Here is a 15997-nt window from a genome sequence, read left to right on the forward strand (position 1 = left end):
AATTGTGATCAATAAATTAGGACTAGGGTGGAATTTGATTTTTGATTATCTAATTACTAAATTTTTTTGTGTTACTAATGTATATGCAATAAGGATTTGAGATTGAGTAGTTGATTTATTATATATTAAACAATACCTTTTAGTGTTTTAGATTAACATTAATATTTTTATCTTAAGGATGTGTTAGATTGTAGATTAAGGTTACACTTTTCTAAAATTATTTAGCATTTACTTCAAAAAATTTAAACAAGCTTAAGTACATTTAAAAATAATGATCTAAAATGTATCCAACATCTATCCATGAATGTTTGGCCCAAACTCGACAATGTCGTGCTAACTATATAAATGATATATAACTTGCTTGATCAGTTTTATGATTTTATTTATACCCCTCCCATTCATAAGGACCATAGAGAATAGAAAATAATTGTTAGCATTGATTTTGTAATTTAAAAACAATCTAATAATGCACGAAATACGATAAATATGTTTTAAAAGTTTCTTAGCCTATTTTATTTAATAATTTATTATTATCTTTCTAGGTGTGTTTCTTTTATTTATACACTTGTAAAGGTTCTTCATAGATGGAGTTGAAGTATTATATTTTGGAAGATCAATAAATTATCTTTAGAACAATAAGGATGAACTAAAAGACTATGGTCAACATTCAACAAATTTTGGAAGACATAATTTGACCATTAAATAAAAACAAATCATATGATAAAAATCACAGTTTGTGCTTCTTGTTTATTTACTTCACACTATGTGCTTTTATTTTCATTATGAACGCATTTCTACTGTCTTCATCTGTCCATAGGGAATTGATACCTTATATAATGTAAAATTTCCATTTCTACGATAAAAAAATGCTTTTAAAAATATTCATCTATTTTGATCCTTATTAACAAGGGACAGGCTCTACAAACTATGCAGATGATAAAGATCAAATGCTGAAATGTTTAGAAAAATCCATCACGTTTTAGATTTTTAAAAAATTAATCAGCTATACAATTTGTAGAGAAGATAGCTGCATCCTATTAAGTTATTAACAATATCCTCACAATCTTTTGAATGTTTTCATACAAACCCAACATAAGGAAAAGGCGCCAACAATGAATCGCCCAACCAGGCGCTACATTCCCTTTGTGAACCAGATTTAAAGATCATTCAGGCGTTACGTTCCATACTCACAGGAACCCAAATGTACACACACCTTCGATAATAGATATATTTCTGTTCTGGAACAGAGATCTTTCTATACACCATTTTCTCTTTTGTCTGAGGTAGAGAAGCACAAAGATAAAGTAGTTTTTGGTTCATTTTCAAATTTGAGCCCGGTGGAGTGACAATAAAACAATCAATTTGGAAAAAATGGTATATTTTAAAGTCTTTTCTTAACTAAAATTTTAAAACAAAATACTGAAAAAAGGATTGAAAGAGGTTAAGAAGAATGAAGTTAACTGCAGTTAACTTCCGTTCCATCATATTGTTTCTTGACCCTTGCAACTTAACTCTCGTTCACCCGAGTTCAACGCTCCATGCATAAATCCCCATTGCTTTTGTTTTGCATTTTTAATTTTTCATCTTTTTATCAAGAATCAAGATTATGAAAATCAACAGAAAACTGGTTAAACATAAAACAATTCTCAACTTGAAACATTAAAAACCAAGGAAAGCAAGTGGCAGGAAAAACGTGCTGAGAAATCCCATCAGAAAAATTTGTTTTATCAATAGAGGAAAGCAAACCAAAATAAATCTGTTTGTGTTTTCTCAAAATAAATGGAAAGATTAGTTCTTTACAGCCAACGAAAAACCACAAAACCACAATGAATTTGAAGAGCCCAATAAAATAACAATCAAAAGCAATCAAACAATCACAGTGGACACAGATTGGATCCTATCATGGAACAATCGTTGAGGCTTCTCAACAGAAACCCATCTCTCTCTCTTCAGTTTCACCCCTGTTTCTGTTTCCAATTGAGGTTGGTTCATGTGAAAAACTGCAGTCCTTGTGCCCCACTGAATCCCGCTCAAGAAAATCCCATCCACCAACACCGCAGCCTCAATTCTGTCAAGAGGCTCAGGAAGATCGTCAACAATCTTCCACACATTCTGTGAAGAGTCATATTCAGTCACAACATCCCACTGGAAGCAATACAGACGCCCAAATGCAGCCACAATGGGCTCACCACAATCTTTAACAAACCAGATGTTGAGCGAAGTGGACCAAAGTCCTCTTTCTGGATCGAACCGCTGAAGCTCCTGATGATACGTTGTCATGACAAACATCATGTTTTCCATGAAGACAGAGTAACACAACCACTCCTTTCGAAGCACGTTGGGAAGAAGCTTCCACTCATCTCTCTCCACATTGTAAACTGCGGCCTGGCTTGTGATTTCACCATTCACTCTTCCTCCTGCAACGTAAATCAGTCCTTCACGAGAAGATGCACAACATGCAAATTCTTCCTCTTGCAACATATCTGCACCGTTACGCCATTTACAAGACACAAAATCAAAGATCAAAATGGCCCTGTAATTTCTCTCAGGTCTTTTGCGCTTCAAACCTGCAGTGTACTTGTAGTTCCCATATGACCCTAATAAAACCAGTTTCTGTTTAACACAGATACATTTGGAAAATGAGTAGAATTGAAATTGGGTAGGGACGGGAGGGAGTCTTTTCCATGATATGTTAATGGGGTCGTATATGTTAATTCTATATATATATATATAGAATTAGAATATGAGTGACTCTAAATATAGGCATGCTTCTAAATATAGGCATTGATAAGATTTTATGAAAATCGAGTTTCCCTAAATATAGTTTTAAAAAAATAAAAATTAATTGAATTAAATTATGATAAATGTTATAAAATAGTGTGCCTATTCAAATTTAGACTAGATATAATTTAGAATTTTGATCTTAATTTTGAAATATAACATGTAGATAACTTATGTTTTAAATATTTTTTTAAAAACAAGTTCAAATGGAAGTGCTAAATATTTTGAAAAGTTGCTTTTAAAAAACTGTTTGTGTGTGTGTCATTAGGAGGTGAATCTTAGTTTTTTCCCTTCATTTTTGTATAGGGTAGCAGATTCATTTTGCCCCTTATACATTTTGGTGACCCTGATACTTTCTCTCATTTTTAAATTTTGAAGTTAGATTTTTTCTTGGTGTATCTAGATCTACTATGTATGCTCTTGTTTGCATTAGTGATATTTAGATGTCCTTTTTCATTCACATTTTTTTCATATAGCTTGCATTTCATTTACATGGTGATCAATTGTATTTCCTTTTAATGGGGTTGTTATATTCATTTTCAAGTTTCATTCACAATCTTCAAGATGTTCCATTTGATGCATATGATGAGAGTTTAGTTTTTCCTTTCATTCATTCTCACCCCCCTCTAAAGGGTGAGCTTTTCAAAGATGACATTGTTAAACCTTTAGTGATATATGATGTTCCTGACACAGATACTCCTATTTGGGATGAATTGTTAGATAAGGGCATGGATTACTCCCTTCCCCATGAGGCACAATTAGATAATAGAATTATTGTTTCTCCTAATGATCAACCACTTTGCATGCATCTTATTTCTTCTATACATGAGGCCTTTATGATTTTTTTCTATGCTTCTCTTGCAAATTTTCCTTAGAAATAGAAAACTACACCCTTAATGCTTCTTATTCTTCTCAAGAAATGTCTCAATTCAAATTAGATCTTGTTGAAAATAATGATCATTATGACCTTATTTTCACAAATCTAGCATTAGACCATATGGAGCATAATCAAACACATTTATTTAGTGAGTATATTCATATCAAGTGTTTCTCTTTAAGTCTAAGTACATCTAAGAGGTCTTCTTTTTCTATGTTTCAGCGTTATTTTCAATATAAAGAATTCATTGTTTATGTTATGTTTTATATGAATTTCAATGATGAATGGTATATTTTCAATGATCATTTTATTTGATACATCTACATCCCTATTATGATACTCCTAACTATGTGACATTATTAGCCTATCCTTTGTAGGATCATTGTCCTACTTTATGAGTGACATAATAGTCATTTCCCTTGTCTCCTCACTTGAAGGGCATGGAGCCTATCTCTTTTTTCTATATATATCATAGGATCTATTTCTCTCCCTTTTCTAACCTTTCTTCCTTTTATATGATGAAATATTTTCTTGCATTCATTTATTGCGATTATGTATGGATTAGCATCCCTAATGGAATTTATGTTCTCTTAAAATTACATGTCTAGTATAAATTGAATCTAGTTAGGGAGACATAATGTGCTATTCCTCTCTCATTCAATGCATCCAATATCCTTTATGAATTTGTATTCTCTTATAATTTGATGTTATCTCTTGCATGCATTAATTGTTTTACATAGGGATTAGCATCCTGAGTGAAATCTTATGCTTGTAAGTACACTTTTATTATAAAGAATCAATCATTTAGGGCTGGATTCTCTCTCTCTCTCTCTCTCTCTCTCTCTCTCTCTCTCTAGGATCCATTATCCCTTTTTTGTTCCTTTTGTGATAACTAAGTAGGCATACCATGGTATTCTTTCATCTCCCTCTTTCATTTCTCTATAGATTTTTATTATTCTATGGTACATTCTAATCTGTGGGTATATAATGCTTTGTTTCATACATGACATGATTGTTATAGTCTAGTTCACGATTTTTTCATGCCTTGAATTTTAAAAAAATTTATTTAATAATCACCTATAGTTTAATTTATATGTTGTATATTAAATTTTAGCATCTTATGTTGTTTTAAATTTCATACCATATGATGCTTCTTGCTTTACTTTTCTCTACGGTGTTGCATTATTCTATGATACTTCTTGTTGGATATAGGGTGTTTTATTTTGTGCATGACTACATTATGATTATTTCTTGCACTTTTGTTGGACTAACCGCTAATTTTCCTCTTCAAGATTCGTGACATGGCTTAACCACCTCTTGTGTTCTATAAGTCTAGTGGTTGTATCAAGCATTAATAGGTCAATCTTTTAGTGCAATGACAAATCTAGGCTATAACAAGTGGTATCAGAGCTTGGTCATAGGTTCAAATCTCCTCGGGTAACACTGAGGGGGGGGGATTTTTGGACTAACTACTAACATTCCCCTTTTGGATTCATGACATGTCTTTCTCACCTCAAACTTGGCGGTAAATGTTGTTTGTGAATTTTCTAAGGATTAACTTTCCTTATTATAATGATACTTGTTTATAATGTGACATTGTTCTTATAAATATTTCTGTCTTGACTATGGATTCTCTCTTTTGCAAAAGGTGCATATCATGCATCATCACCTCTTCTTTATTGGAAATGCTATATCATCAAAAACTCCTATCTCCCTTGGATACAGGGGGCTAGATAGCTAAATTTGTATTCCCCTCTTTTTTGTCTTAGAGATGTTATCTTGTTCAAGAACTCCTCTTAGGTAGATGTCTTATATGCAATATTTCTCCCTTTTGAGGACCCTCTTTCCATAGGAGATACATCATTTTCATGATTTTCTATGTTCTTAGATTGTAAGGGTCAATGCCCTTCACTATGCAATGGTAAAAGTTGTTTCTTCAATGATATATAATTTTTGTGTAAAGTAGGTATCCTCTTTTCTCTTCCTTATCATGTCTATATAGGTGAATATATATGCCCTCCTTTGTATTATAGTTTTGCACTCTTCCTTTTTATAATATGCTAAATCTCATACACAGATCACATATTTTTATTGGGCCACATCATGGGCAGAACTTGATGGATTGAGTAGCGGGTTACAACTCTATCAAACTATTCAATGTCATCTTTTACAAGCATCTCTTCTTGTGGTTTAGTTCACATTAGTGTGGCCACCTTATTGGAAGAGGTAATTGCTTCTCTTTTCTCTCTCTCTTTCTTTGATGCTAGTAGGAATAAACCATGAATTCTATGTTATTTATGTTGTTTCTCTTCTCTTTCTTATGTCATCACTAATGATCTTGTAATAGCCTACCAAATATGATATTGGTGGGTGAGGCAATGTTTGTCAAGGTATCTTCACTGGTTGATGTGGGTTTGTTTTAGTAGTAAACCCTATTTGTATCCTTGTTTTTTTGTTTTTTGTTTTTTTCCTTTTATTTTTGCACGCTTGTGCATGTATGTGGAGTTATGATCCTTTTCTTTGGTGGCTCATACACTTTGGCTAAGCGGAGTTCTATCTTATTGTCATTTTCTAGAGTCTTTATTCTCTACCCTACCGAGAGTTTGAATTAAGCCCACACTCTCACTAAAGTGGGGCTTAAATGTATAATATTAAATTAAAATAACATTAATTTCGTGATAGTTTAGCATCCATTTAATATGATTTCATCATAAATTACATTTAATTTGTAGTCTTCCCTTCCTCCTTATTTCTTTTTATTCCTCCTAGATGGAATTAGGGTGGGATCTAATGGATCCTCTTGGTATTCCTAATCTATGATGCAAATAATGAGGTAGGACCTATTCTTTTGGTGTCATTTATTTTCATATTCCAATCACCAAAATCTATTTTCTACACTGAAATGGATCTTTTCACTAAACCTATAGGGAATTTCGTGAGACTAATGCCTGTTTTGGGACCTTGGGCAATCCTGGATTTTTTTGGGTCTTGAGGTCAAGGATTCAATGTGCCCCTACCCCATAAATGGATGTAGTGCATCACTATCCAAGTAAGGGATGCAATGTGTCCATAAACCTGGACCTATTTTAGGTCCCCTTCTTGACCCTTAAGTAAGGGTTGATTCGAGGTACTATTTCCCTTACACAATTGATGGATAGGATAAATTTTATTTTGAATCCTTTTGTAAGAACCTTATTTTCTCCATTTTGCATCCATCATTCACATGCACATGTGATCTCTCCGTCTATGTGTGCAACAAGCTCCCAAGCATTCAAGTCTTCAAGTTTACTTCAACTATTTTGGGTGTTCAAGCAAGTCCTTCATTGAAGATCAAGGATTCAAATATCAAACAATTGAAGGAGTTTATGCAAGAAATTTTTATAACATTTTCAACATTTAAGATCTATCGTCATACATTCAAAGATCATTTGTTGCATCTTCTACATTCATCCCTCCTAAGATCTATATTCACTCTTAAGGAGAATATCAAGCACACTCATTCACAAAGGTTTTGATTTGTTTTGATTTAATTTCCTGTTGTTTTTCAAGTTGAGTACTCAAGGCTATTGCATCAACATATTTGATTACATTCCAAATTCAAGAGCATATTCGTAGATTTTACATTGCTTCATATCATATCTACTTCCACTACTTGTTAGCATTCTCTATTTAAATTTTAATTTCAAGGTTAATTCCTAAACTAGGGTTTGATTACGAGAAACCCCCCAATCAACAAAAAAAAATCCTTTTTCTTGTAGGTTATAGACCTCAAAAGACAAAATGAGGTGTAGATTCAAATAACTTTTTGTATAACTTTTAACATCCAAAATTGGTCTCATGATATGACATAAAAGGTCAGGGAGCATTACATCCCCACCCCTCTAGATTGACCCTATCCTAGATTAACACCTCTCCTAGAGGTCAGCTCTAACCTAGAGCCGATTAATTTTTTGGTTTTGTATATCTCATAGTTTCATGTCCATAATATGAGTTTCAGCATTTTTGGAGACCATTTGACATAGCATTTTAAGGTTTGTATCCTTCAATGTGAGCCTTCTCCTATTTTCTAATTGAATACATATTTTCATCACTTTGTATTCATATTTCACATTGCATATCTACTTACACAAAATCCTCTCTTTATGGAGGTGGAGGAGAAAGTCCAAGCAATTCACCCTTTTGCATAGGTTACAAATTGTCACTTTATCTTGTGTTAATTGGGCCTAGATTAGGAGGTGGATCTTGGTGTTTACCCTTCATCTTTGCATAGGTAGTAGATTCATTCCCCTCCTCCTATATAGTTATTATCTTCATTATTTTGTGGGAAGGAGCTTCCCCTTCCTTGCATAGCAAAGAATTGTTGATTTAGCCTAATTTTCCACTTTACCATCTAATTTCCTAAGATCAGCTTTAGACTTCCTTCCTCCTTTTTTGTTCACTTTTGGGACAAGAGACTTGTCCAAACCCTCTATGGTGGTAGCTAACCTTAGTTTATTGTAAGTAACATTTGTTTCATTTTCTATAACTTTTTATGAATTTTTTTCTACTAGTAACTCCTCCATCAGTTCATCCCCCATGTTTTTAGCAAAGAGCTCATGTTGTGTTTGCAATTTTACGAGAGTTGGCTCTTCATAGTTTAATTTAGGAACATGAAGGTTATGTATGTTTTGGTTAAGGCTATTTTCTATATGTACAACCTCAACCCTAGCTATAATTGCAAATGAGACATTGAAAACATACATGATTTCCAAATGCTACCCATTTAAACTTAGCACCTGCACCGCAAGGAGGTCCAATAGTTAGTCAATAGTAAGATATACATAATAAATATTATATTAGAGTATGTACATAAAGAAATAACAATAATATTTATAATATGCCATAATAAACATAAATCTTCAATACAAATGTTCCATAATGTAAAGTCAATAGTTTTGATATATAATTTAATATTTTGATTAAATTAGGAATATTAGTTCATGAAAATGATAATTTACTCGCTTTTTTACTTCATATTTCAACATTTTTGCTAACTACCTAATTCTCACTATTTGTTTCATCCAATATACTATTATCATCATTCAATGCTTATTTAATTGATATATATTTAAAATTAAATATACTCTATGAAATTTTGTCTATTTTTAAATAAACTTATATAAATACCTATATAATTCTCATGTATTTACTCTAAAAGTCTTAAAATAGAAGATGCATTAAAAAGTAGTAATAAATATTACAATTTCTATTTTAAGCATAAATTTACAATCGATATCCTTGTTTCCACTATCTTTTGAATGGGTAGATCCATATCTTGATCTATAATATATTTAAGGTTTTTTATCCAGTTTCATAATTCAATGTTTAATAGAGAATATTAATTTAATTTAAACTTATCATTTATTTCTTGACATTCAAGCCTAAGACAAGTAAAACACAAAAATGTAGCTAAGGATAATTTATAAAATGTAGCAAAATGTAAGTTTATGAATATTAAATTTTTAAAAATTCTATTATTTTGTTTTAAAACCCTTTTAATAAAAACTATTTTGGTGAGGAGCCTCATCCCTTATGATGTCAGAACCTTGCACTCAGTAAGACTTGAATCCTAGCGGACTTTTTGCGAACCATTCAAAACGAAGGGCCCATTACAATGCATGTCTAATTTGACTATAAAAAGTTAAAGATTTTATTTTCTTAACTCTTAATTGCTGATTGAAATTGATAAGTAACTGGTAAACCAAATTACATTTCAAACCAGAGTAAAGAATATACAAGTAAACTGCCGTATGCAGAAAATAAGAAGAACAAAATTAGGAAGGAGGCCAGAGAATAATATTGAACCAAAATGAGATGCATAAACCATCTCAAGTTTTGATTGCATAAAGTGTACTAACAAAGACAGACAGGAGAGACATCGAAGAATAAGAGTGGAAAGCAAGAAGCCACACTTTATTAAAATTGTGAAAAATAACAAATAAACAAGGAAAGGGCGCCAACAAATTAATTGCCCAACCAAGCGCTACATTCCCTTAGTGAAGCAGATTCAATCCCTAAACGATCATCTAGGAACCCAATCTAAACACACCAATTTTTGTTTTGTCTGAAGAAGTAGACAAGTTCAAAGAAAATGTAATTTTTGGTTCAGTTTCAAATTTCAGTCTGGCGTCCCAATAAAACAATCAATTTGAAAAAAAAATGGTATTTTATAAAGTTGTTTCTTAAACTTTTAACCAAAATACTGAAAGAAGGTTGAAATAGGCTAAGAAGAATGAGGCTGGTTAATCTCTAGACAAAATGTACCAAGAAAAAAATAAGTTAAACATGATTCTTTTTCTAATTGAATGTCTTCCATTAAATCATATTGTTTCTTGACCCTTGCAACTCAACTCTCGTTCACCGGTGCTCAACGCTCCATGCATAAATCCCCATAGCTTTTGTTTTTCCATTTTTATGGATGCTGGTGTGAAGGAGCGGCAATTAAATGCTGGGATTTGGGCAATGTTTTTTTATTTATAATCTTTTTATCAAGGCTGTGAAAATCAAGAAAACTGGTTAATCATGAAACAATTCTCAACTTGAAACATTAAAAACCAAGGAAAGCAAATGGCAGAATTTGCAAGGAAAGAAGTGCTACAAAACCTCATGAGGAAAAAATGTTTTATAGAAAAAGAAGGCAAACCAAAATAAATCTGCTTTTTCTTCTCAAAATAAACGGAAAGATTAGTTCTTTACAGCCAATGAAAAGCTACAATACAACAATGAATTTGAAGAGCCCAATTAAATAACAATCAATTTGAAAAAAAAAAACCTGATCAGAGAAATTTGTTTTAAAACAAACAAGGCGAACCAAAACAACTCTATTTCAGTCTTCTCAAAATCAATGAAAAGTTCAAATTTTTACAGCAAATGAAAACCACAATCAATTTGGGAAAAAATCCAATCAAACAATCACAATCACAGTGGACATAGATGTTGGGAATGTGTAGCCCAATGGTTACATGACACTTCAGATTCCCTTCTTTTTGTCTTCTAGCTGAATGTGGTTGTATATATACATCTGCATAGTCATGTATTGAATATCGCTTAATGAATAATAAAGTGGGTTCCCTATTGAGAGTGGACGTAGCCACAAGTTGTGGTGAACCACTATAATTTATTGTGTCTTTGTTTATTATTCTTCTTGTTTTGTATATTTTTTAGTTTAGTTGCTTTCATTGTGTTTTCTTTGCTTGTTTTGAGTCTACAATTGGTATCAAAGCCAATTTTGGCTTGAGCAGAGATGGAGGAAGAAGAAGATGATATTGATTTTGTTATTGATGAGTTTCTTGAAAATTTGTACTCGGTTGAAGAGGAGGATTCTGAAGAGAGTGAGGATGAAGTTGAGGCCAACAGTGAGGAGGATTATGAAAAGGAAAACTTTGTGAGATTGAAGGAGGAGAACTTCTTACTCACAAACCAACTATTTTTCTTGGTCCAGAAGTTGGGGGTTTTGGGTCGTATGCTGAATGTTGAGAAAGATAACTTTGACAAAGAGTGGGAGTTTTTTGAACAGTTTCTGTTTCAGGAAGAGGAAAATGATGTGATCTTGACAAAGGACTCTTTTCTCGCAAAAATGTATGTCTCATTGATAGAGATGTTTCCTATTGGTGGAAAGAAATCACAAGAGGATTCCAGGTGCCTGGCAACTGAAGATCTAAGGAGTGCAGAGATTATAGAGCTCAAGGAGGCCAAAAAGAGGTAGGGGCTCAAGACTGCACATGATCTAGAAGCCCTTGGCATGTCAGAGAATGAGGTCCTTGATGATTTGTTGTTGCACATTGCTGAAGTAGAAGCAGAGTGGGATGCATTGACTATAGTGGAAGACTACCAACAGGCCCAAGTTGTTGCTCATCCTGAAAATGGTGAGGCCCATTTTGGAGATAGAGGAGGCCAAGGAGAATGAAGTGTGAGATCTGACAGTGAGTTAGATTCATCTTTAGATATGGGAAATGGTGAGTTTGACAGAAAAATGGAGCTGAATGGAGTTAAGTGTGGTTCCTATGATGAAATGAGTCATAGTGGTAATGAGCATGATGGTTTGTCTAATATGCAAACCTCGCCATCGACGGTGGTTGGAGATGGTACATCACAGACTTTACCTCTTGCCAACAGTCCTATGTTGACTAGTCTTCTCGGCTACTGCACATTCATGCCACCTAACAGCTTTGTGCACCTGCCAAACTCCACAGATAAAGTCTGCAGTCCTTCTATGTTGGGCATTGGTCCCACAAAAGGCCAAATGGGTATGTTTCAACCACAGCCCCAATTCATTGTTGGAAATCCGGGCATTGAAATGGGAGAGGATTTTGGTGATGCCTTAGTTGAAAAAGATTTTGGTGATCTGTTTTTCAGGTATTTTGGAGGTTTTTTCAAAAGTCAGTATCAAATTGATGTGCCCAGTAATGTACATGCCAGTCAACATTTATTGAATGCCTATGAGAAGTTACAGAAGGTTTTAAGTGCCAATCGTGAAGTGTCTGTTAACTTTGAGGGCGCGATGGATGAAAATAATTTGATGGGGTTTATTAGAAGAGATGAGTTTGACCCGATAAAAAATTTAAAGAAACCAAAGATGAATGACGAAAATGGACAAAGAGGTGAAGTAACATTGGAGAGAATAGGTCTGGCGGAAAATTTGGTTGTGGTGGTCATGGAAGAAGGGAAACCTATGACTATTTCTAGTGTGGAGTCACTGGACGCTAGTCAAATTGTGTAGTTGGTTGAGAAATTGAAAAGAATAGCAGAGTATGCAGGCATCCTTACTTGTCAGCATGCAGCCAGAGCTACAACAAAGAATAATACAAGAAAAGGTATGAGAGTTATAATAGATATTTCCCAGGCCAATAATGATGTCAGTATGAGAAAGGTTGTAGGGGTTAATAATAGTAATGTTCTAGCTGAGACCTAAAAAAGCATATATGCTTGCTATTATTTGATAGTTTGTCATCACATGGTATAGTTGGTGAAGGCAATATTTTTTGTGATGCAACTCCACGTGGCCTTAGCAATAGAGGTAAATTTTAAGGTGGATAAGGACATTGATCTGTTTTATGATACTTTGTTAAGGGGGAGCCACGAAAAAGGAATATATGAAGGAGTGCATTGTGCACATGTTGGAAGCTTTATTCACGAATGTTGATTAATGCATATGAATATTGTGAGTAAACTATTTGGAGGTGAGTTTTTTGGAGATTAGTTCTTCATAGCCAATGAAAAGCCACAATACAACAATGAATTTGAAGAGCCCAATAAAATAAAAATCAATTTGAAAAAAAAACCTGATAGAAATTTGTTTTAAAACAAACAAGGCGAACCGAAACAACTATGTGTCAGTCTTCTCAAAATCAATGAAAAGTTCAGATTTTTACGGCAAATGAAAAACCACAACCAATTTGGGAAAAACCCCAATCAAACAATCACAATCACAGTGGACATAGATTTGATCCTATCAATATTGGAAAATTGTGGAGGCTTCTCAACAGAGACCCATATCCGTCTCTTCAGTTCCGCCCCTATTTCTTTTTCTTTTTCTGTTTCTAATGGAGGTTGGTAGATATAGAAAACTGCATTGTTGGTGCCCGATTGAAGCCCGCTCAAGAAAATCCCATCCCCATACACTGCAACATCAATTCTGTCAAGAGGCTCAGGAAGATCGTCAACAATCTTCCACACATTCTCTACCGAGTCATATTCAGTCACAACATCCCACTGAAAGCAATACAAACACCCAAATGCAGGCACAATGCGCTCAACACAATCTTCAACAAACCAGATGTTGGGCAAAGTGGACCAAACTTCTCTTTCTGGATCAAATCGCTGAAGCTCCTGATGATATGTTCTCATGACATACATCATGTTTTCCATAAAAATAGAGTAACACAACCAATCCTTTTGAAGCATATTGGGAAGAAGCCTCCACTCATCTCTCTCCACATTGTAAACTGCAGCCTAGCTTGTGATTTCACCATTCATTCTTCCTCCTGCAATGTAAATTAGTCCTTCATGAGAAGATGCACAACATGCAAAATCTTCCTCTTGCAATATATCTGCACCTTTCCGCCATTTACAAGACACAAAATCAAAGATCAAAATGGCCCTGTAATTTCTCGCCAGTCTTTTGTGCTTCAAACCTGCAGTTTACTTGTAGTGCTCATATGAACCTAATAAAACCAGTTTCTATTTAACGCAGATACATTTGGAAAATGAGTAGAATTGAAATTGGGTAGGGACTGGAGGGAGTGTTTTCCATGATTTGTTAATGGGGTTGTATATAGTTACCAGAGGACCTACATTTCCAAGCAAACATATCAACTCCTTAGACCCACGCTTGCTCAATCTTTCCTCATAAAACTTGGGATTTTCCAGTACGGACTTCCAATTTTTACAAACTGTCTTCAGAATGGCGGGAGATTCACAAGACGTTTTCATTAAGATCTTTCTCACCAAATCTTCTCGAATTACCTCAAAATACTCCATTACCAACCAATTCTGCTGTTACACTCTGCACAAATAAATTGCAAGTCGTAATAAATTATTTTTCATAAGTTATAAATATTGAAGTAGAATATCATTGACTCTAAATATAGGCATGCTTTTAAATATAGACATTGATTCTTAATTTTGAAATGTAACGCTGTAGATGACACATGTTTTGAGTGTTTTTTTTAAAATTATTCAAGTACAAGTACTAAATATATTGAAAAGACTTTCAATTACTAAATAATAGTTTCCCCTCTCAGCATCAGAATCAAATCATGACAGTGGCCAAAGATTCGATCTTGCTGTGGGACAAGTATTGAGGCATCTCAACAGAAACACATCTCCCTGTGTTAACCCCTGTTTCCAGTGGGAGGTAATACATGTAGAAAACTTTATCTTTGGTGTCCGATTCAATCCCACTCAAGAAAATCCCATCATCCCCAAACACTGCAGCATCAACCCTGTCAAGCGGCTGAGGAAGCCCATCAACTTCCGCCCACAAATTCTGTGTAGAGTCAAATTGTGCCACAGCATCCCAGTAGAAGCAATACAGACGCCCAAATGCGGCCACAATGGGATGCAGACAATCTGGAATAAACCAGACGTTTGGCAAAGTGGACCAAACTCCTCTTTCTGGATCGAAGCGCTGAAGCTCCTCATCAAACAAGCTGACAACATACAGCATTCCTTTTATAAAAACCGAGGAACACAGCCACTCCTTTTGAAGCATGTTGGGAAGAAGCTTCCACTCATCTCTCTCCACGTTGTAAACTGCGGCCTGGCTCGTACTCTTCCAATCACATTGTCTTCCTCCTGCAATATAAATCTCATCTCCCTCAGGAGATGCACAGCACGCAAAGTCAAACATGATCTCTGTGGTGGGCGCATCTGCACCTTTGCTCCACTGGAAAGACACAAAATCAAAGACCAAAACAGTCATGTTTGATATTCTCTTCCTCTTTGAACCCACTCTGCAGCTCTCATATCTTAACCCTAATAAAACCAGTTTATGCTTCACACAAACACACTTGGAGAATGTGTCGAATTGAAATTGGGTAGGGACGGGAGGCAGTCTTCCCCATAACTGGTTAACGGGGTCAAATGTAGTTATGCGAACATTCTCAATCAAACATATCAACTCTTCGGACCTCCCACGACTCCTCCTGTCTTCGTAAAACTCTGAGTTTTCCAGCAGTCTCTTCCAACTCTTACATACTTCCTTCATTCTTCCGTGAGATGCAAAAGGCACTCTCATTAAGATTTCCCTTACCAACTCTTCTGGAATTACACTAAAATACTCCATCATTTGTATACACTGCTGAAACGATTCTCAAATAATCTTGATCTTACCAGTGCTCACGTGAATTCGAAACAAAGAGCATAGCTGTAACGTCTCAAACAAATAGATTTCCCAGCATATGCCATGTTATATATATACCTAGCAAAAAGTGCCTTGATACCTCGTGATTTTTTCTATATTTGCTCACTTTTTAAAAAATTGTTCCAAATATAGAATACGTCTGATGTTCTGAATATTTTTAATCGATCTCACTATTTTTAGAAATATGAGTTGCGTTGAAAAATTAAATTAAATTTTCTATTAGATAGTTTTTATATTAAATATTCTTCAATTTTCTTTAAGATATCAATTGCATTGAAAAATTATATTATATTTTTTACTACTTTTATTATATTAAGATTGTTTTTATACTAAACATAATAAGGATCAATAAGTTATAAATTATTTTTAAAAATAGATATAATAAAATTATATTTAAAGAATATATCAACAAGTAGATTCTTTAATTTTTAAAAATA

The 15997-nt window shown here is 34.0% G+C and overlaps 2 protein-coding genes across 2 annotated transcripts; both read right to left on the bottom strand.

The window, feature by feature from the left end:
* Positions 1-1866: 1866 nt before the first annotated feature.
* Positions 1867-10107, bottom strand: LOC149576266 (F-box/kelch-repeat protein At2g44130-like). Its single transcript, XM_089794153.1, has 2 exons — positions 10059-10107; positions 1867-2597 (listed from the first exon to the last, which is right to left on the bottom strand). Exons 1-2 carry the CDS (start codon positions 10105-10107, stop codon positions 1867-1869), a joined length of 780 nt encoding a protein of 259 aa, XP_089650279.1.
* A 4340-nt stretch (positions 10108-14447) lies between these two features.
* On the bottom strand, positions 14448-15485 carry LOC149576267 (F-box/kelch-repeat protein At2g44130-like). The gene has a single exon (XM_089814003.1). It carries the CDS (start codon positions 15483-15485, stop codon positions 14448-14450), a length of 1038 nt encoding a protein of 345 aa, XP_089670129.1.
* Between the last annotated feature and the right edge of the window lie 512 nt (positions 15486-15997).

The sequence above is a fragment of the Cupressus sempervirens genome, chromosome 1, assembly GCF_028749045.1.
Source record: "Cupressus sempervirens isolate cs-2001-9-10 chromosome 1, ASM2874904v1, whole genome shotgun sequence".
NCBI lineage: Eukaryota > Viridiplantae > Streptophyta > Pinopsida > Cupressales > Cupressaceae > Cupressus > Cupressus sempervirens.

Excerpts from the sequence above, each read along its gene's own strand:
- LOC149576266 (XM_089794153.1), bottom strand. The coding sequence starts at position 10,107 with ATGGAAAAACAAAAGCTATGGGGATTTATGCATGGAGCGTTGAGCACC. Across the intron at positions 2,598-10,058 it reads GCATGGAGCGTTGAGCACCG|GGTCATATGGGAACTACAAG; the intron begins GTGAACGAGAGT and ends TGGTTTTATTAG.
- LOC149576267 (XM_089814003.1), bottom strand. The coding sequence starts at position 15,485 with ATGATGGAGTATTTTAGTGTAATTCCAGAAGAGTTGGTAAGGGAAATC.